This window comes from Aulonocara sp. 'chitande type north' Nkhata Bay, linkage group LG10 (assembly GCF_057382095.1).
Source record: "Aulonocara sp. 'chitande type north' Nkhata Bay isolate Kocher_YH1m ecotype deep benthic linkage group LG10, A_spYH_male_GT1.1, whole genome shotgun sequence".
NCBI lineage: Eukaryota > Metazoa > Chordata > Actinopteri > Cichliformes > Cichlidae > Aulonocara > Aulonocara sp. 'chitande type north' Nkhata Bay.
In genome coordinates, this window is record NC_141353.1 from 2,363,907 (window position 1) to 2,384,674 (window position 20,768).

Below are 20,768 nucleotides of genomic sequence, written 5' to 3' on the forward strand. Positions count from 1 at the left end.
CTTCACAGTCAATCCATTAGAGCCCCGTGGTGCTGTGGTGGAACATGTGCAGTAACTGTGAGAGGAGTTATAAAATCTCTGAGAAATGTTTCCAACACTTCACTGGTGTGAAGAATTAATGGAGTTCTGAAGGCCAAAGCCGGTCCAGCAGTATTGGCAAAGAGTTCCTAATAAAGTGTCCAGTGAGCGCATTTCTGATGCAGATGTTTAAAGTAGCATAAAAGTTAAACAGCAAATCAGATGAACGGGTCACGTGATAGCCAGAACATCGACATCACCACAGTCTTAGTTATTCAATCAATATTTATTGCTTAACTCAGTATGTATAGTAGTTACAGTCCCTGCAAGGAAGTGACTGACGCTTTGCAGCAACAGTTAATCAGCCACTTTCTGCGCACACAGAGCAGAAAGACAAAAAACATCAGGAAGCAATTCATTAATCTCCTACAGCCCCACTGCTTACTGCACGACAGCAGTTAACGCTTGCAGGCTGTAAGAAGCTGAGCTCGATTTAAAACAATCAGTTTCCCTCTATTCCTCTCCTCAGAGTTGGAAGGTGCTTCTGTCTGAATGATTATTTTCTCGGCCTTTTCTTTCTATGATTTTCTCTTTTATTTGTTTTTAAACAGACAACAGTCAGTGACGGTGGATTAAAGCAGATCGTGTAATTATGAATACAAAGACACCCACGCAGGATCCGCAGAAGAGAATTATTGTGAAGAGCAAGAGTGTTTTAATATCTCAGGTAGTCGAATATTGTAAACAACCCAGTCAACAGATATGTTAAGTGCATAGGCTTATTGATTATAGAAACTGCTGATGATGCAGAAACACAGTGGTATGCTTGCCTGATCAGAGCCAATCCAACAGGTCACCACAGACACTCAGGCCCACTTGTCTGATAGCGGCTGCAGCCAAAGTCATGTCAAGCTGAGGAACAAGACTCGAGCAGCTGGGACATCATTCACAGAATAACTGTAAGGCAACCATTCAGCTCTCTGAGCAGAATAACAAACAGTAGTTAACATGATGTACAGAAACAAGCTGCTCACAGGAGGACAAAAAATACAATCATTAGCTGGATTTAAAAAAAAAAAAAAAATCAGCAGCCACAAGACCTGGTTGCTGTCATAGGTGTTCACACTTTTCTTTTGTTCATGTGCACATCTTTTAGAAACACGTAAAATGACAGAGCAGTTCATGCTATTGAAATGTAAGGAAGGATCCGTTTTATTAGCACAAGTATGGCCGCGTGTCTCGCTGCGGTCCCTGGATAAAGCTTCAGTTCCCTTTCGACACAACAACAACTCTGCTGAGAACGGTAGTGTACAACAGGAGACAGTTGCATATGATTCGAAAACACCCTGCTTCTTTTTTGAAATTGACAACCAAGGCAGAAATTTTTAGTCTTACACATGTCATGAACACACTGGATCTAGCTTTATTTGGGAATATCATCGAGTAATAAACAAATGATTTCATATTAGTGTCAACAAGTAGTCATGCTGCTCCCACGTACAGCAGTCTTGCAGTGAAACGATCGTCTCCCTTTGTGAATGAACTACAGTCTCTTGCACAAGAGTTGCTCCTGTCATTGCACTTTAATTTAAAAGGTACTAAAAACTGTGCAAATCATACAAACACCACTCGGCTCTTCGTCTTTGGTCCTGTTGAGTCACCGTAGGCAACTTACGGTTTACAGCAGGGAGAGTTTTGAATCCGCCCTCAGCTTTCAGTGAGGTAAAGAGTGATGGCGCGCGGCGGTCCCTTCTGTCCATAACACAGCCATAAAAGCACTTAAAGATTTTGAAATGTTGCATAAAATCAAATAAAAAGGACTAATCTCTGAAATCAATCCAGGCCAGGATCATCCACACATGCACACGCTTGCTGTTGGTGGCTTCTTATTTGAAGCCTTAAAATATCACTTTTTTTTGTTGCCCATCCACAGTGCAGCAGCCCCAGTATGCAGGTCAGCCATTAGAGGGGAGTAGGTTAGCCAAGATGTTTGCCAGTGCAATTTGAGGTGGAGGTGATGATGGTAGTTGAAGTGGTAGGGACTGAGGTCAAGGTGAGCGAGGGACAGTGGGGGGGTCACGCATGTGGCTCCCCCACAGAGGTAGAGCCGTTGGCTTTACTCTTACTCTTACTCTTGCGGTTGAGCATGCGGCTGAGCGTGGCTGTTCGGCTCGCTCGCTCCACTGCGGCCGGAGACTCCAGGTAAACCAGGTCATTGTGTGACTGGCTCATCCCCGGGTCTTTGCGCTGGTGACGACGTCGGAAGAAGAGCTTGGCGCTCTTCTGCAGGAAGCTGCCTGTGGCAAAGAAGAGGAAAGGAAGCAGCCTGAGACGTGGATAGTGTCAAAGTGACACCACTCAAGGAGACGTCATTACTACAGATAAAAAACAGGCACGAGTAGTATTGGCCTAAGCAGTAATGGAAAAACTCATTTAAAATAAACAAATCAAAAGCTAAAGCAGCAGTGGTACAGAATCGGTGTTAGTTGGAAACTGTTACTGTGAAACACTTGCTGTGGATTGGATGAAAAATGTGGCTTAAATAGCAGCAGAGCTGTAATATTGTGTTTAATCACCAGCTAACACATACTAATCTGTACCAACAGAGAGCAGCCTCATAGTCCAGCCTGGCTACAAGCACCATTCCTCTGCTTCCACACTTAAGGAGCTCCTGTGTTATCCTCAGTATCAGTGGATTAGTTTAGTCAGTACAAAACAATAGAAACTCTAAATAGTATCAAAACAAATAAATGACAAAGAAAAAAGGAGGCATTCGTGTCCTCAATTTGTAGCACACTCCTAAAGAAGAACGCAGAACAGCATCAGATCTTCTCTAGATGCTTTTGGACCAAACACGAGGGGAACCGCCCACTGGAGGGAGCGACCCTCAGAGCCTTCGTTCTGTGTGCAATAGGACCTCTAAAAATGTGTGACACGTCGCACAACAAAAGCTACAAATGACTGAGGGCGTTGTAATCAGAGATGTGTGTTTGCCGGGTTTCAGTGGTAGCGTGTCAGGCGCTAAAACTGATAAGCTCAACGGTTACAACCAGCCTGAGGAGGAGGAGGGGCTCGCAGTGGCGCTCTTCACCTGCTATGATTCTGCAGCGTCACAGCCAAACGGTGGAGCTGTGTGTGTGCTGCTCTGACTAGGGCTGCCACAAACGATTATTTTGATAGTCGACTAGTCACCGATTATTTATGCGATTAGTCGACTAATCAGATCATCATCCACTGGACGTAAAACTACAGCTTATTGCACCAGCAGCATCTGCTCTTATATAACTATCATTAGCTTACAGCTTTAAGTGTTTAAGGTCTGTGCTAACTAAAAATAAAGACAAGATGATAGTTTATTAAATTTTAATGAAATTTGCAGATTGTTTTGGTAAAGTTTAATAAACTCCTTGCTATCTAAAATATAACAGGACACCGGAGTAAATTCTCCAGCATCTCACACTTCTGATAATCAGCTGTCTGCTTGACTTTATTCAGCTGTGTAAAAACTATAACTTTAATCTCAGCCAAACCGATTTACTCAGGAACAAATAAAACACTGAAAAAAGCCAAACAATAACATTTTTAATTTATCTAAGTGACTCATATATATTTAACCTGAGTCGCGAAAGACGGCGGTGGGTTTGAAAACAATTTGCCGGGAGTCCGGTGTTCTCACGGCGCTAGTGACCTAGCCCCCGGCTAGCTATCAAGCTAGTGGGTAACAGAGGTCTCCGAAAACGTCGGAGCGCTTTTGAAAATATGCGGTGTCTTGATAAACTGAGCCGATATTTGAGGTTTACACAGCTACATTCTCGCCTGAAAATATGTTAAACGTTTATTTTGTGACCCAGAAAGAATAATAAGAGTAATATTAAAACTAACTAGCTACCGCCATTGTTGGAAACTAAGCTGGGCCGCGCTATGAATTCTGGGACACAGCTGCTTCTTCTTCTTCGGGGTTTAACGGCAGCTGGCATCCTTGTACATGCAGTGCTGCCATCTTCTGTTTCAGTCCGTTATTACACTCTTAAATCCTGCTATTATTCCTGCGTCTTTTGCGATCTTACAAAGCTTCAAACGACGCGTCGACTATTAAATCAGTCGTCGACGATTTTGATAGTCGACGTAATCGTGACTAGTCGACAAATCGTGGCAGCCCTAGCTCTGACACACAGTCTGTCAGGTGTTGTATTTTCTTGTCAGCTTCTACATTTCCGCTGCACATTGCTCCATCGTGTGTGGATGCCCCAGGCAGCAGTTTCAGAGGAAATACGGGCAAACTTGCTCTTCAGCGAGTAAACATCTTCTTGCGTTTCCTCTAAACTTCAGTTTGTCCATTTTTTTTTACTGAAGCAGCAGTTAGCATGTTATAGCTATGTGTTACTTATACAGCTGACGTTTTTTACTCAAAGTTTCCTCTTGTGACAGAGAGTGAAGTGAAGGCGATACAAAAAGGTTTCTAAGAGCTTTTATGGTTTAAAGACACGAAATACTGGAGAACTCCTACATGGCTTAAAGAGTTATGATCAAGTTCCTGTGGTCCGAAAGCACCTGCCAAGTGACTAATATTTCATATTGCAAGTGAAATAAATACCGAAACATTCACGGCACTTCATCTGTGTTGTACAGCCACAAATAAAAGACAGTCGCTGCTCAGAAAAAATTAAAGGAACACTTTTTAACCAGAATAAGTTAGATAATTCAGCTTAACTTCTGGGATATTGATCTGGTCAGGAAATGAAGTTAACAGAGCACAAGACGGGCAACAATGAGACAGCCCCCATTTCTACCAGTGATGGGTCCAGATCTGGGAGGAGATCCCCGGGACACCATCCATCACCTCATTAGGAGCCCTGAAGTTGTCAGTCATGCCTACAAACACAAGGGGGCGCCATACAAATGACTGAGGACCATTTTGAGTCGTTCCAGTCTTCGATTTTTGGGCCGTCTTTGAATTGGTTGATCATTTTCAGTTTCATCATCCCTAACACATTACCCAGTGTCACTAAAGATATCAGCATGATTTTTTCTCCAATCAGAGCTGATGTTTTTTCAAAGTATTCCTTTAATTTTGTGAGCTTTTTTTTTGCAAACTGATTTTAGAGGAACTACAAAAGTGAATCTCACCTTGTAGAAAAACACTGTTATCTATTCTACTGCTAACAGAAACTACAGCGATTAGAATACCAAGAATACTACAAGTAACTCATGAAGTAACTTACTCATACAATGTGTGCTTAGCACTGCTTTCCTCTAAGGTGGCAGTGACGACAGTTCGGAAAGGAAAGGTTCAAAGAGTAGAGGGGAAGCAGAAAGGAGAACACAAAGAGAGAGTGCATAACGAAGGAGTGGCTAACAAACCCCAAACAGCCAAAACAGATCAAGTTCTGCTTGTAAAGGCATTATTTTCCTTTTCAGGATTGTAAGGTTTAATAATACTCCTGTGAAGATTAAAAATGCATCGAGAGGTTTCTCACCTCTGCTCTTCTTGCAGCTCGCCTCAGACACACACATGGACAGTGAAGCATTGTCTTGTTCCTCGCCAGTTTGGCTCTCCCAGTCCTCCGGAGGCCGCCCTTCAACTCTGGGACCTTCCGTGGGCTCCGACATCTCCGGAGGGGTACTAGTCCCCGATGCGATCGCTGTGGTCACATCCTGAGTAGAGCTGCTCTCTGACATTGATGCGTCCATTGCTGCAGCGTAACCTGCCATCATAGCCAGCTCATCATCCTGAGACAGAGGCGTCTGGGAAATAAATCACATTCCCATTAAAGCCATATTTGTTGTGGAGCTAGTGTGGAAAGCCCAGGCACAATGAAGGGTGCTAACAACATGAGAAGGCCCTCGCTGCTGCAGACAAGGCACGGGCTTCCATTTAAAATCCACTTCTCTCCTCTGACGTTATGAACCACAGGTTATGGAACAGATTAGCTTAAAAAGCACTCGAGGAATCTGAGTTCCAGAGTATCAAACATGCAAGATTGGCTCCAGCTGTGCTTTTGTGCTATTTAAGCTGAATTACATTAAGTGGAAAAAGTACAAGTACAAGGAGCTCATAATTACTTTGGCGATGCCCGAGATGATGATGGTACTCTTCTTCACCGGGGACTTGAGCTTCTGTTTAGCAGACTGGTGGAGTTGTCTTATGGCGGCTTCGGCCACAGGGTCTGTCCCATTGAGCATCAACAGCTCAGTGTCGGAGGAGGACAGGGCCTTACTCACAGTGCCCCCTAACATAGACACCTGCTCGGAGACGCGACGCTCCCCCAGCTTGGGCTTGTTGACCACGGCCTTCTGGGCAGGATCTGAGGAAGCAAGAACGTCTCACTGTAGTTTCATTCATGTAAAGGACTTTCAGAACATTCATTTTTGTCAAATTATGAAAATGACCGAGTTGAGTTGCCAACTAACCAGCATCTAAAAAGCTGACTGGGGAACTGTGCTACTCTAACTTCCCTCTATTCAAAAAACAAACAAAAACTCCTGAAGCAACTCTAACAGGATCATTTATTATACAATACAGCTGTGTAAGGAATGTGCAGCGGCCTCACAGTTTCCAGGGCTTTACCTATATTGAGTGGGAGTGGTCGACCCGGCTTGCTCTTCACCGCTGTGATCGTGGTAACCACTGTGCCACAGGGCATGACCGTGCGGTCCATCTCCACCCTCTTATTAGAGGCTGGGGTAGGAGGTTGCCAAGACCTCACCTCACTCGGCTCCAGGTAGGTAAACTGAAACACACGATTCAAGTTACTACCCAAACTACGTGTAAATGAAAACAAGAGACACATGGAAGGAATTCATCGAAATCTGGTGATATTAAAGGAAAACATGCGATAGAAAATGAGCTTTTTAGGTCTTACGTCAGTAGTCAGTGATCCGGTCACTACATCTTTGGTCACGAGTTCAAATGTACGCTGTCCTTTGGGGTGCTTCTTCACAAGATCAAAAGGCACCAACACCTGACCAAGTAAGGAATCTGAGACAGAAAACAGCTGATTTAGCCTGCTACACAGAAACACGCGCTACGAGAGGCACAACGTGTGAACTACGTTAGTGGTGTGTGATACTGCATGTGTTGGTATCGATCCGATACCAAGTCAATACGGGCCAGTATCGCTGATACATCTCAATTCATTCTCATGACCTTCAGTGTTTTTTGTGACGTTTCCTTTTTTATTATTAAACAGTTAAAACTCAGGACATAATTACGACAAAGTTTATAATTAAATAGAAAATGCTTTATTATTGATTTTTTAAAAGAAAAATCTGAAATAAAAAGTGCTCGCAAACCGCTAAACAAAGTAAAACAAACAAGTACTGTTGAGAAACTATAATACAAAAATTACAATTAAAATCCTCAACAACCGGTAAAAACATACATGTTTGTAAACAACTTAACAACCCCCAAAGTCACGTCACGTGACAGCGCAACATCGAAACACAAGAGGGGGGAGGGCGAGCAAAGCGGGCCTGCTCTGCGCTGACACGGGAGCGGCGAGTGCGGCGACCTGGCTGTTTCCTCTTTGTCGAAACCACAGCATCGCAAACAAGAGCGGAACTTAAAGTAAAGAATCGATCTCACCAGGCTGGTATCGATCCGATACTGATGCCGACTTGGTATCGATACAGTCGATACTTGGATCACTAAACTACATGACTCTTCATTACAGTAAATGCAACACAAGCATCGACAGGTAAGTGGCCACGGCAGAGTTTTTCTTACTCTCTGGAGGATGTCCATCGTTCGTCAACAGAATATTGAGCTCCTTCGATCGTCCATTCAGTTCACTGGTGAGAGAAGAATATTTTACATGTATGTGAACGGTGTTGTTCATCAGAACCACCTGCGGTGGAGTCAGCGTTCACACTTACAAAATAAACGGCTGGTCCCAGGCAGGACTCGTCGTGTTCTTCGAAACAGAAGTGTTGAACCTCTGAGGAGGATCATCTAACTGCAGCACACACAGAGGGTTCATGCTGCCTGCGAACACAAAGTGTCATCCAAGAGCTGACTTTAAAGCTTTCTTTCTTTCTTTTTTGTGGTCAGCCACTTCCACTCCCTCACTCTAATGGATAAACACGGGATCACTTCACAGAGTATATATGATGAATTATGCAGAGATTAGAGGAGGCTAAATGAGCACACATTTTCTTAAGCACTTATATGAATTTTAGTGGCCACAAGCTGTGAATCAGAAGCCTCACAGATAAGATTCAGTGCTTTACAATACAAATTATTAAACAACACTTAAAACAATACAAATGAATAAAACGACATAAAAGCCTGCACGACCGTAAACACCCGGCAGACAGTGACTGATTTTCAATAAAAGGAAGGAAGATGTATATAGTGAAGTGTCAAGTGCTGTGTCGTGTCTCTGCTGTGCAATATGGAGTCAGACCGAACGCTTTCGGGGACGTCTGCAGCCCCGACAACTGCTGACTCACACTCAGAGAATGACTCATCACAGGAACTACCCAAACAAAGTTGTTGTGGGTGGTCTAAGACTTCATTACTGGACAATCGTGTTAACAGCCTATCATCAGCACAATCTATCAAATGCTCTCTGGCCTCATACATGACCACACCCTGGCACTTTGTTTATGTGCAGGTCTGTACCACCACGCTGGGCGTTGTCTTACTGTTGTGGGTGTATTATTAATATACTGCCATCATTGTTTAGCTTTGACCAGTGGATTACCTAAAATGGAGGGGTGGGAGTGGGGGGGGCCTTGTCATGCAGCGTTGGCAAAGTAAATATCAGCCATGCTGGAAGCACGGTCCCACTGCTGCTGATTCATTACCAAAGTCAGCTACCCTCTAAACAACCTTCTCATTACATCGTCGTGGTAATGCAAATAAAGAGCGGGCAGTTAAACACTGCAAACAGTGCGTGCAGTCTGATGAAAGGAGCTAATTCAACTTTACAATAGATGTCTTTAAAAAAAGTCCTTTTGGTAAAAATACAAAGTCAACACGGCGGGTGTAGGATTCTTTGTTTGTGACATATATTGAAGCTCATGTTTCTCCGCAGCTTAGTGTGCAGGACCCAAGGTAAATATTATCTGTTAATAGAGCGCTTCTGAATGAGTTTACATAGCTGGTGCACAGATAACCAGCGCAGTTATTATTTTCTTATTACTACTTTGCTGACACTCCTGCTGATGACGCTAATGCTTTTAACATAACAGAACCTCTTTAGTTTTAGACACGCTGTACTTGGACCTAAATGTAGCCGTTAGCATAGGAAACATCATCAGCTTGAAAAATTCAGAATTAACATTAATTTATAAGCAGACGCACGACCGACCTGCAGCATCTTCCTCCTGGTTGAGTGTGACTCGGATGTTTTTCACCAGCAGCTTCCACTCATGGGCGCGTGGGGGCTTTGGGGGCGATACCACTTTATTCTGGCTTTCCTATTGGAGAGAGCATGCAGTGAGTACATACATAAACCTACAGCACAGATTTAGTGAGCGCAGCATTACGAGCAGTACTGGAAGCACGTAAACGAGCAGAGGCCTAAGTATGCTCGTGTCTTTAAACGAGAAGCGTCTTCATGTTTGAACAAGGACTCTCTGCAACACGACCCCGTTTCCACTTTCACATGTTGATCATTTGCATTGGCCTTTCTATGATCAGGGAGAATTTGCATCAGAAGCACCGCTGATGAATTTGCATTACAAACAGGCATCATCTACAGACAAAAGTGATTTGTTTTGGTCATTTAAATAGCAGCGTATCTGATGAGCTTAATGCTTAAATACCTTCAAAGCACTAGACTTACTTTAACCAGCATGCAAATCTATATGGTTGTTTTATATTACGGCTAAAACTGCCGGCTAATTGATCTTGAACATTTTAAATGTTACGCCACAAAGCGACTATTTAATTTCATAAACCACAAAATTCAAATCATCTGGAAACTTTGGGGTCCGATGACCAGATATATAAATGTCAATAATATCGACTTTTTTGATCAGAGGAAAGGAAATTCCTCTGATCAAAAAAAGAGTTAATCCCACTGCCTCTCATGTAACTCACAACTATATTTGGACCAAAAAAGAAAACTTGTCATCCTGTATCAAGTAAGATCTAATCAGAAACACGTGAAACAGCATCATGTGATGGTGGGTTGTGAATAATAACCTTCAGTGAATCAATGCTGCTTTAGATGAGCATTATTTAAGGTTGCAACAAGAAGCAGTAAGAGCGCAAACCACAGCCAAGGAACTGGCCCTCTGGGCAGCATTACTTTTAAAGGAATCATAATGTATTTTGTGTATCTTCATACTTCTTTGTTATTTATTTTTTAAACTTTTATAGAGCTTTTAGTGCAGTAAAAGTCAGATAATGGCAACGTGCATGACGTTTATTGATCATACAAACATTATGTATGAGTAGGTTATGAATAACTACTGATTTGCAAATAACTGGACATAAATATAAAACATTATACTACAGCATATTTCAACCTAACCAGGCAGCTCGTTCTCTTGACACTTCTGTCTTTAACACACCTTGGTTCAGCTTGAAAGAAAGGCAGGCGTGGAATGTAAACATGAGATCAGAGGTGAAACGTGACACTGAGATGCAAACTATAATGTGATATTTCAAATCTCAATATACTGGTATCATTTTCTAAACTTACTGATACAAACACAAGCAGTAGTTTCTAAAGATAAAAGACATTTTACGACAGTTTGAAAAGGTCACAGGTCATATTTAGAAAGCTCATACATGCCTATATGTTCTGAATATAACAACTGCTTTAAGAAACATAGTTTTAAGTAGCATAATTGTCACTTTGACCCTAAAGGAGAGGTCAGAGTTCAAACACCACACTTGTAGGAATCGTAATTTCTAAGATGAATTCTCCACTAACAAATCATAAAATTGTTTTGTGTGAGTCTGGAGCGTTCGCACGACCCCCTCTACACCCCGGCTGTCACGTTCACGGACAAAATGACACAAACACCCCTCTCTGGTGGAAGTAATTATGAGTCTGGCAGCCTTACATCAGACGTGACTCGTTCGCTCACCTTGACCTCTGAGGCCTGAGCAGGCCTGCAGCTCAGCAGCACAGAGGGATGCGACACACACAAAAGCTGCTTCAGCTGCTCCTTTATGGCTGCATTGTCCTGACAGAAAGAGATTATACCTCATATTAATCGAGTAAAACTAGAAATGTAAAGTTCTATTTGGTGATAAAACAAATGTCAATTCTTTTAATTCCATTTTTATTGGTTTCTAAATGGTTCGACTACTGTTTGATAATGAAACTAATGAATCTTCCTCTCCACGTCCTCGTTTGCGTGACTAAACACGTTGATGTAACAAAAGAACATGAAGAAATAAACAAAGTGATTTCTATGCAGGCTGTCTGTCACACAATTTCTTTATATTTTGGTACAGCGAAACATTTCTTCCCATGTTAGTGTGTGGCGCATCCTTTGGTTAGGTTTATACATCTGCGATTCTGCTGCTTTAAGATTACCTGAGTGAAACCGGGCATCACCTGAAGCTCCTCCACCTCTAGATGAGACACTTCCCAGCTTACCTTGACCTTATCTTCAGATTCCTGCATGTGTAGATGAAGCTGGGGAAGAGAAAATAAAGAGCTGCCCTATGACTCATCCAGTACTCATCAAATTCACAGAAAGATGAACTAAAACTGATTCTCTGGAGATGAAGCGATACACCAAACAAAGGAGCAGCTCAGTATGTGAGGTGGGCGTGGAGGAACGAAATCAGCGCAGTGTTTCCCGCATATTTGTGTTTCAGCCGGTGGTGAGTGGGTGGTGTGCATACCTACGCTTTGTGAAAGGGGTCATATTATGCAAAATCCACTTTTGCATTTTTTAAACATAATTTGCAGTTCTCCAGACTAAAGAGGCATCAAGGATGCTCCGTTTGCAGTTTTCCCTTTCTCCTTGGATCGCAGCGTCTCCCTCAATGAGCCCATCAGATTTGCAGCGGGTTATGATAAGCAACCTCAATGCTCCTCTCCAACCCTCGGTAATAATTCAAATATATCTGAATGCAACCAAGTCCCCAATAAAGCTTCTATTTTTCTGTTTGTCTTATCACAAATAGTACAACTCGAACAACAATGAAGCTGTGAGACAAACTCGCCCTATTAGGATGAAAGTATCACTTTTAAGCCATTTCAAAGCGGTCTGTACATACTTATGTTGCCATGCAACTACATGACCATACTCGGAAGTTAAAAAGAACAGCTGTTCTGGGATTTTTAATGTGCAAAACAGGTGCTCACAGGAAAAAAAGCCACAGCATGTGATCAAATAGTCTTTCCTGTTCCTAACATGGTGAAATGACATGAACTACGTACATAATAAGAGACAGTCAAATGTTCACAATTCTGAGAAAAAGAAAAAGTCCCTCAGTGCTTCCTTTCTTATCTGTTAGTGGAAAAAAGGGAAGGAGAAAATGCTGTTCCCAAAGCGCCATCATTCGATTCACAAAAACAAACAACACGACTGACAAGGAACACATCTCGTACCTTTTATCTTTTGAAATGTTATTGATGCGTTAAATACTAATCACCACTCGCCAATCTGCTAATCTATATTTCTTTATTTCAATTTCAGCCTCAGATCAAAGTGGTGCTTTTCACCTATTTGTCCTTGTTCATACAGCCTACATAACAAAGTTAAGTAGCCTGTTATAAATGCATAACTCTTTGTGAATTCTCCTTTATACGTTTTACTTCAAAACATGTTCCAAGAAAAGCTTTTTAAGGAAGAGGTGTTTTATCTGCTGAGTGATCAACTGAATGCACTGTTCTTACTGGCTGCTTTCCATCACTCATCAGATCTCTTCTGGAAAGGGGTGTGGCCTGCAGCAGTACTCTTGAATATAAACAACCTGCTACGTTATACCAGCGGCACAAAGTACAGAACAGTTCAATTGTTAAGTGCATTGTGACAAATGAATAACTGAAACACATATTTAGCTGCCTTCTCTGTCTCACTGCAGTCTGCAGCTGGCTCTCTTATGACCGGCAGACTTTACAGGGTGAGATTACCATGAAAAGCATAAAAATATTTTTGGTTTATTATGAAACTGTAGCAGGCAGAGATGATAATGGGAAACACTGCTTGTAGGATTTTAGTCCCTTACCTGAACGTAAATAACATACAATCAGTGTGTTACGCTGACACCACTAATGACAACATTAGACCAAGTTTTTGTTCATTTATTGACTAACAAAAGAGAAATGCTACTTGCTTAAGAAAACTAGGGACTCTTTTCCACATCTTGAATACATCATTCTGTTAACCTTTTCCAAACTGAAGTCTTTGGATGCGATTACATTTCTAATGGGATTCATATGGCCAGTGTGATGTGAAATCAGGAGTAAGGAATGATTTCCCAGAGCACGCTGTAATTAGAATGTGATGCTTTTTGCTGGTTGTATAACACTAACTACACAAATGCAAATCTGAAGTGAAGGAATAATCTCTGCTTTTGAAATGAAGCCATGCCAGCTCCATATAGGCAAAGGTACAAAGGTGTGACATCACACTCCATCTACTACAGATCATCACTGGTGAGTTTTTCATTATGAGGCGTGTCATACTGCCGTGTCCCTCATCAGGTCACGTGATACAGTAGTGCATTTAAAGACAAAGTACACTCAGCAGCACACCTTAATCTAGTGACCGTGTTATTATGTCCATTAAATGCCTCTGTCCCACATGCCCATGCACTCCTATCATGAGCCACGAGTATTCTAGCTTGGATCTGAGTCAAAAGCTAAAAAACGCTCCAGTGGACGGATGGGAACATTTGAATAAGCTCTCTGATTTTTCCAGACTAAGCTGAAACAGTGGGAGTGAAAAAGACAGACAAAAGGCTTCCTTTATGTCCCTGAAACAACGACTAACCCACGACCAAAACAAAACCTCCTCAACACCTGACTTTAGCTTCCAAACCTCTCACACTCAGGTTGTATTTATAGCACAATTACCTCAATGGAAGAGCACGTTAATTAGGTTAGAAATAGCCTTAATACAGTTGTATTAGCTTACATAGACACAAGCAGTTTTTGCATTTCTGAACATGTAAATATGAACCTAAAAGCAGGAGAAAGCCTCCGGACACGACCCATTACACATGCCAACATATCAACTTTGGCTCCAATTTATTTCAAAATGCTAGAGGAGCGTTAGGAAAGGCTGAAGGTGAGCTGCAGGACTCCATTTAAGAGATCAACGCAGACAGTTTTGATAATGACAAATCAAGCAAATCACTGCAATTTCCAGGTACAAACAAGGGAGTCTTATTTGGATCATAACTTCATCAGTTCTATATGGAAACAGGCCTCAAAGGGATGTTAATGAGCTGTTTGGGACATCTGCCAAGGAAGGAAAGATACCCCAACCATTTAATCTAATACTGCTGCCTGCAGTGAGCCAATGCTGGGCAGCACATCATGTTCAGTAAAAGCTCCCATTAAACTAAATCACTACGACTTCCAACGGATTTAACTCTACAGTCTAACTGTTACAGACATATTCTACAAAAGGAAATCAACAGTGTTATTTTCCTTGCAGTCTAAGACTTCACAAATTTAAGAGTATTTACCTGCAGCTCCAATGGAGCTATACACACAGTATATTTACAAGGATCTGCTGTAGCCATGGCTGTCGATGCAGTGCTCAGAGAGAACTGAAGCTTCTCCCCAACCACACAGCAGGAAGCGGCCTGTTAGGAGGACAAGGTGAGGCATTAGTTTAAAGTAAAACTCCAGAGAATCCTGGAGTTAAGGCAGTGACAGCATTTGCATGCTACTCATGTGGTTATACCATTTTAATGCAATTCAAATAGAAAGTAAGCCCAGAATTTTCACTGAACTAAAAGGTGCTGTATGTGAATGCATGTGTGATGCTTCATTGATAATGCATTCATGTGGTTTACTTTAAACCAGAATTATTGCCTTGCAGTTTGCATCAACCAAGCTGAAGTTTACATATCTGTCCAAATCTGTGTAATTCTCCACATCAATATCTCACCAAGTATGACCTCGCCTTCTGCTCCTGAGCTATGAGGTTCAAATAGGACCCCAAAGTGCTTCTGCAAAACATCATAAAATATCTCTTTACATCCATCCATCTTCCTAAGAGCTCATTCAATCCATGTTTGAGATTTGGCCATAGCATATTCCATCTGACTTTGGGTGACAAGCAGGGTACACCCTGGACACGTCAGCATATCCAATCCGATCAAATACATGCAAATGCTACACAGAAAAGCTTCTGTGTGCTTTGTGACATGATCTTTAACTATCAAAATCAAATTAGTCAATTGTTAAGTCGACGTTAGAGGATAAAGGTAAGACGAGACAAACCAAAAGTATAATCTCAGCAGCAGTTGCCAGTGATGGGCAGAAGTCCCAGTTAAACCAGAGCAATGTGCTAACATACTGACTTTGCATAAAACTGACCCAAAACTGGCATTTGCTTCAGGACAACTTCACTTTGAACTCTGAAAGGAAGGAAAAGAAGAACAACTCTGATAGATCCCAAAGGCATCAAGCAGTATAATTATCTGTGATCTCTAGTCGAATGAATGACATGCAACCTGAACTGAGTATCAGAGGTAGTTTAAGCTTTAGAAACATATTTACTCAGCAAATTAACTCTGATTTCAGCAAAGACTGCATGTCTTTGACATAAGAACAGTATTAGAGGAAAGCTAAACATAACCATAGGTGCTGGTGTATTTCTGGCTGCCTGCTCCTCCTTAGTGCTGAGCGTGACAGCTTTATAAGCTTCTTACACACACACAGTGTGTGGTAAAAATAAACCTCTGCTCATTAAACTCCCTAGACTCCATAGAGTACCTGGTATTTTGGTCTATATCTCAACGATCACAAAGAAAGGAGTGAGTTTGCATTTAATCTCTGCAAAGCCACAAAAGTAGTGAGCAGTGTGTCCCTGTCTGACCTCCCAAGTTACAGTTTCTAGTTATACTTTCTAACACAGGTTGGCAAAAATGGGCAAACACTCTGACTAATAAGTGCATCATGGTTTATTCAAGTATAGTTTACGGTAATTAACAACCATATTTGCTGCTGATAAAATATTAAGTAGATTAGTTTGTCAACATTTAAATTTACTGAGAAAAGCCTGTAGTAACGTTGGAAAGTCGACAAGTCAGTGCTTGTCTGCCAAAAACATTGCAAAGGTGTTTTCCAATGTGAGAATATGGAGTGAGTACCTTGTTGCCGGCAGACTTCTGAAAGCTGGAGACCCTGCTAAGCGTGAGATCTGAAGCCTCGAGACCATCCTCTTCAAATGCCAGCAGAACAGCACCCTGACACGAGACAGGGCAGAAACTTTAAAACAACAAACACCTACTCAAAGTCTTGCAGACTCGGCGAAATGTTGCCAAGGAATCAAAATTATGTGGGCTTGCACGACATTGGCAGCGTCAATCCATAAGTAGGAAGGTGGAGAGTTTACACTACAGTGTCTCTAATATCAAACTGAGGGTTATGATTTTAAAAAAAAAAGGGGGGGGGGGGGGGGGAATTTCTTTACAGCACACAAGAGGAGATTTTATAACCTTGTCGCATTATATGCTACACTTTTATTGAAGTCACCTGCCCCACAGTACAGCATTGGCTTGGTGGTCATGAGACTCACCTTTCGCTTCCTTGCTTCGTCATTCAAAGCTATGCACCAAGCTCTTCTCCACTGACTCTTCCAGCTTTTCAGTGACAGCGCCCATCCCAGCAGAGCGGCGGCTTCCTCCTCCTCTGTCGCAGCATTGTCCCCTTCTGCTGCTCCCTGCTTATTTCCTATAAGTCTATGTTGGAAATACTGTACGAAATACAGTATAAGAGTAACCAGGGAGGCGATAAACAACGTGACCATACATAGCCACTGCGGATCCTCCAACCCAAAATATGAACTGGAACTTTCTGGGTCGGACATTCTTCGGGAAAATGATCGATGATCTGAGTTTAACACACCGGTTCCTCTGGGAATTTTCCTGCCAACCTCATGTTATGTATTTAATTAAGGAACGGTGGAATCAATAAATTCAATCGCCCAAAAATGATAAGAAGACAAACATCCACCTCCAATACAAATTCTGCTTATCGTTATCCATGCTTCAGTGCTGCCATACAGGGCTTCCAAACTACGCAAGCTGGTTGTGGAAAGCTAAACCATTGTCAAAAAACTAAAGGTAGCCTGCGTACAAATAAACCTGCAGAATAGCCCACTCCTCCTCTCATTGAATACGATTGTTAGCTTAGTAAGCTAATTTTCGCTACGGCTCGTTAACTAGCTATTCTTCGTTAGCTACTAAGCCGTAAAAGTTTCCCAAAACGGACTTATGCCCGAGCTTCGTGCTCATACTCCAACAGACGATATCCAGATAAAGAGTAACATTCCCGGGAAAACATCCTGCAGGAGAAGAGTGCAGCCTGACCCGGTGGACTACTTTCAGTGTGACTGTACAAAGTTATCGCTTCCAGACGGATATGTGGCACAAACTGTAACTCCCAGAATGCACAGCGACATTTGTGAGACGTTTGTTGTTGTCGAGACCTCGAGGGAACTAAAGCTTTTTTCCATGCTGAAGATGCAATTGGGCTTTTAGGATATTGTTTTTATTAGCATTAAGCTATTACACGATTGGATTAGTCCATGTTTAAGTCGAAATCAACGGAAAACAAATCCGAGCTGGTATTTTGAACTACACGACTTCCCGTAGCTCGTCCTGTTGTCCACCACTTCCTGTCTTGTTCTTAATCTGTTTGTAGTAGTAAACAATTAGCTAGCTTGCGTTTGATACAATGTATCAACGCTCAGTGAGCACGACTGTTATGTGGAGGTTGCGTATTATCGATTAAAACCCTGTTTTGTATTTTAATATACAATAACACACTGGATTAGATATTTCACGCCGATTTGTGAATGTAAACAGTATACCTTCGTCATCTACCGTGGTCTAGCTGCTATACAGTAGCTATCGTCGCTGAACTCGACTCCTGCTCTTCGTTAACAGACGTAACTAGACATTCGCGATGAATTGTCGCTCGGAAGTTCTTGAAGTAACTGTGGAGGCGAGACAGGTTGAAGAAGCTATGTTAGCTTTGCTGCACACAATTTTGCTGCACCGGAGCACCGGGAAATTTCACTACAAAAAGGAAGGCACCTACTCCATCGGCACTGTGGGCACACAGGACATCGACTGTGACTTCATAGATTTCACCTTTGTCAGGGTGTCCTCAGAGGAGCTGGACAGGATGATCAGGAAAGCGGTGTCTGAATTCAAGGTGATTGTCTGTTTTAACGCGTGATTTCTGACTCTCGTGTTGTGAGGCCTGTACTTTCAGCTGTGCTTTTGTTGCAGGATGCTTTGAGCAACTCGGGCAGCGACGGCATGGGACAGATCTCCCTGGAGTTCTACCAGAAAAAGAAGTCTCGCTGGCCTTTTTCTGACGAGTGCATTCCTTGGGAAGTGTGGAGCATCAAGGTGAATGTGGTCAACCTGGCCAATGAGCAGGAGAGACAGATCTGCAGGGAGAAAGTGGGTGAGAAGCTGGGTGAGAAGGTGATCAACGTCGTTGAGGTCATAAATCGCCACGAATACCTGCCAAAGATGCCCACCCAGTCAGAAGTGGACAATGTGTTTGACACCACTCTTAAAGATGTTCAGCCATACCTTTACAAAATCACATACCAGATCACTGACTCGCTGGGCACTTCTGTTAGCACCACTATGAGAAGGCTGATTAAGGATACACTAGCATTGTGAGAGAAAATATTTATGGTGTGGATCTTTCATATGTTTATGGTCCTGCTGTCATTTCTTTTCTATGTTTTGTCAGCTATACGGCGGAACAACGAGGCAGTGTCAGTATAATGGTGTTCTAATGTCTTTGTTGTGCTTCTGGTATCATTTGTACCTTAAGAGACTGAATTATGTAATCTTCATTTTAACAATCTCTTGCTTGTGCAAGCTTTCCCTTTTCTCTCATACACACTAGCAAATAACCGTGTTTATCAGTTTGGTTCCTTAAAATGTTCTCTTCTTGATAATGTCATCAGTGCATTACTGTAAATTTTGAATAACAATAAATGTTTACTTTAATTACAGCCACAGCTCTTGACGCAAAACATTGCTTCCATATTATCACGCTGGATCAGTGTAAAACGTTTTATGCAAAAGATCTGGCAGAGTTTGGGAACAGATTTCCTCATCTGTGTGAAAACTTCCTCTCTGCACAGTTTCATGGAGAGTATGACCTTCCACATGGGGAAGGACAGGATTTCCAGTTTGCCACTTTTCCAAATTAAAGCAAACACTTCCTAAGTTCACTCCCTTGTTTCCAGCCAGAAACTGCCACCATGGCCTGCACTTTGAAAAACATCCCTCTGTTTTCAGGATAGTCTGCTTGCCAAGAGGAAAACAACATGTGTGTGAATACATTAGGTCAACATGTACATTGGGTATAATTATCTGCTCTCTAGTTTGAGGGGACAAGGTGTAGAACATATTCAAAAGCATTAATCACTGAATCCCTGTACAGTACTGTGAAAGTATTTGGCCTCAGTTTTTAAATGATGATTTCATTTATTAAGGGGAAAAAATCAACATACCTGGTCCCATGTGAAAGAGTAATTGCTCCTTCTTGCCTCATATTGAATCAATTAACTGTAATTAGCCACATTTTGGGGAAAAGTGAGTTCAACTTCAGTGTCCACACCCGGGTCTGTTCAATCTAGAAATCACTGGAAGATTTGCATCCGTTACGTCTTCCATAAAACAAACACAGTATTTCATAAAAAGAACATCACACCAACAGTCAAACATGGTGGTAGTGTGATGGTCTGAGGTTGCATTAGTGCTTCAGGACTTGGATACCTTGCCATGAATTTGTGTTCTGCAAGCTTAAGCACAAGTGGGTTATCAAGCTGGAAAAAGATCCAAAAAACGTCAACAAGTCTGAAAAAAATAAAAAATCTTGCTGTTCATGCTCATAACCAATGCAGTGTGGCTGAAACAAAACAATTCTGCAAAGAAGTGTCAAAAATTCCTCCATAGTGATGTGAAAAACTCATCAAAAGTCACGGCAAACATTTGGTTGCAGTTCCTGCCACCAAGGGTGGCACAACCAGTTATTAGTTTAGGAAGCAATAATTTTTTTCACACAGTGACAGGTAGGTTTGGATAGCTTTTTTTTTTTTAAAGCATTACAAATATCACTTAAATACATTTTGTATTTACTCAGACTGTCTTTGTCTAATATTCAAAATTGTTTGATGATCTCAAAATCTTGTAAATGTGACATATGTTAGAAACTAAAATCAGGAAAGGGCCACCTACTTGCTTTTAAGTTGAGGTTTTGTGCAGTAAATAAATATCAGAATTCCCAACTTCATTGCGTTGGTAATGCTGAAAGTACTGCAGTGATGAGCGGATCAATCAGTCAGCCAGTTGGCAGACAAGTAATTTGCAATACCTATGAGTTTTCTCAAACATTTCCACTCCTGGCTTGTCAAATGGCCAAACAACGACCTGTGCTCTAGTTTTGTAGCATTTGACTGAATCTGAGCAGAGAATATAGCCCTCTACACGTCTGTCAGCAGTCACAATAAAAGCTAGTGATGTGGTTCTACTGGCAGCCATATATACCCCTGCCACAACATATGTTTGACAGGTTATGTGGTATGTTTCAGATCAAGAGCTGTTTCTCATCTTC

The 20,768-nt window shown here is 41.9% G+C and overlaps 2 protein-coding genes across 3 annotated transcripts; one reads left to right on the forward strand and one right to left on the reverse strand.

The window, feature by feature from the left end:
• Window positions 1-888: 888 nt before the first annotated feature.
• On the reverse strand, window positions 889-18,342 carry c2cd2 (C2 calcium dependent domain containing 2). Of its 2 annotated transcripts, XM_086307778.1 has the most exons (14): window positions 16,696-18,342; window positions 16,268-16,363; window positions 14,633-14,752; window positions 11,520-11,621; window positions 11,065-11,163; window positions 9,333-9,441; window positions 7,894-8,002; window positions 7,745-7,809; window positions 6,882-6,997; window positions 6,587-6,749; window positions 6,082-6,323; window positions 5,496-5,763; window positions 5,241-5,271; window positions 2,083-2,315 (listed from the first exon to the last, which is right to left on the reverse strand). In XM_086307778.1, the coding sequence occupies exons 1-14, from the start codon at window positions 16,984-16,986 to the stop codon at window positions 2,231-2,233; spliced, it is 1,896 nt and encodes a 631-aa protein (XP_086163904.1). In that variant the 5' UTR covers window positions 16,987-18,342; the 3' UTR covers window positions 2,083-2,230. The 2 variants fall into 2 exon arrangements, with proteins under 2 accessions (XP_086163902.1, XP_086163904.1); XM_086307776.1 differs by lacking the exon at window positions 5,241-5,271 and having other exon boundaries at window positions 889-2,315; window positions 16,696-18,336.
• Window positions 17,598-19,161, forward strand: atg101 (autophagy related 101). Its single transcript, XM_086307779.1, has 2 exons — window positions 17,598-18,338; window positions 18,416-19,161. The coding sequence occupies exons 1-2, from the start codon at window positions 18,087-18,089 to the stop codon at window positions 18,818-18,820; spliced, it is 657 nt and encodes a 218-aa protein (XP_086163905.1). The 5' UTR covers window positions 17,598-18,086; the 3' UTR covers window positions 18,821-19,161.
• Window positions 19,162-20,768: the final 1,607 nt, after the last annotated feature.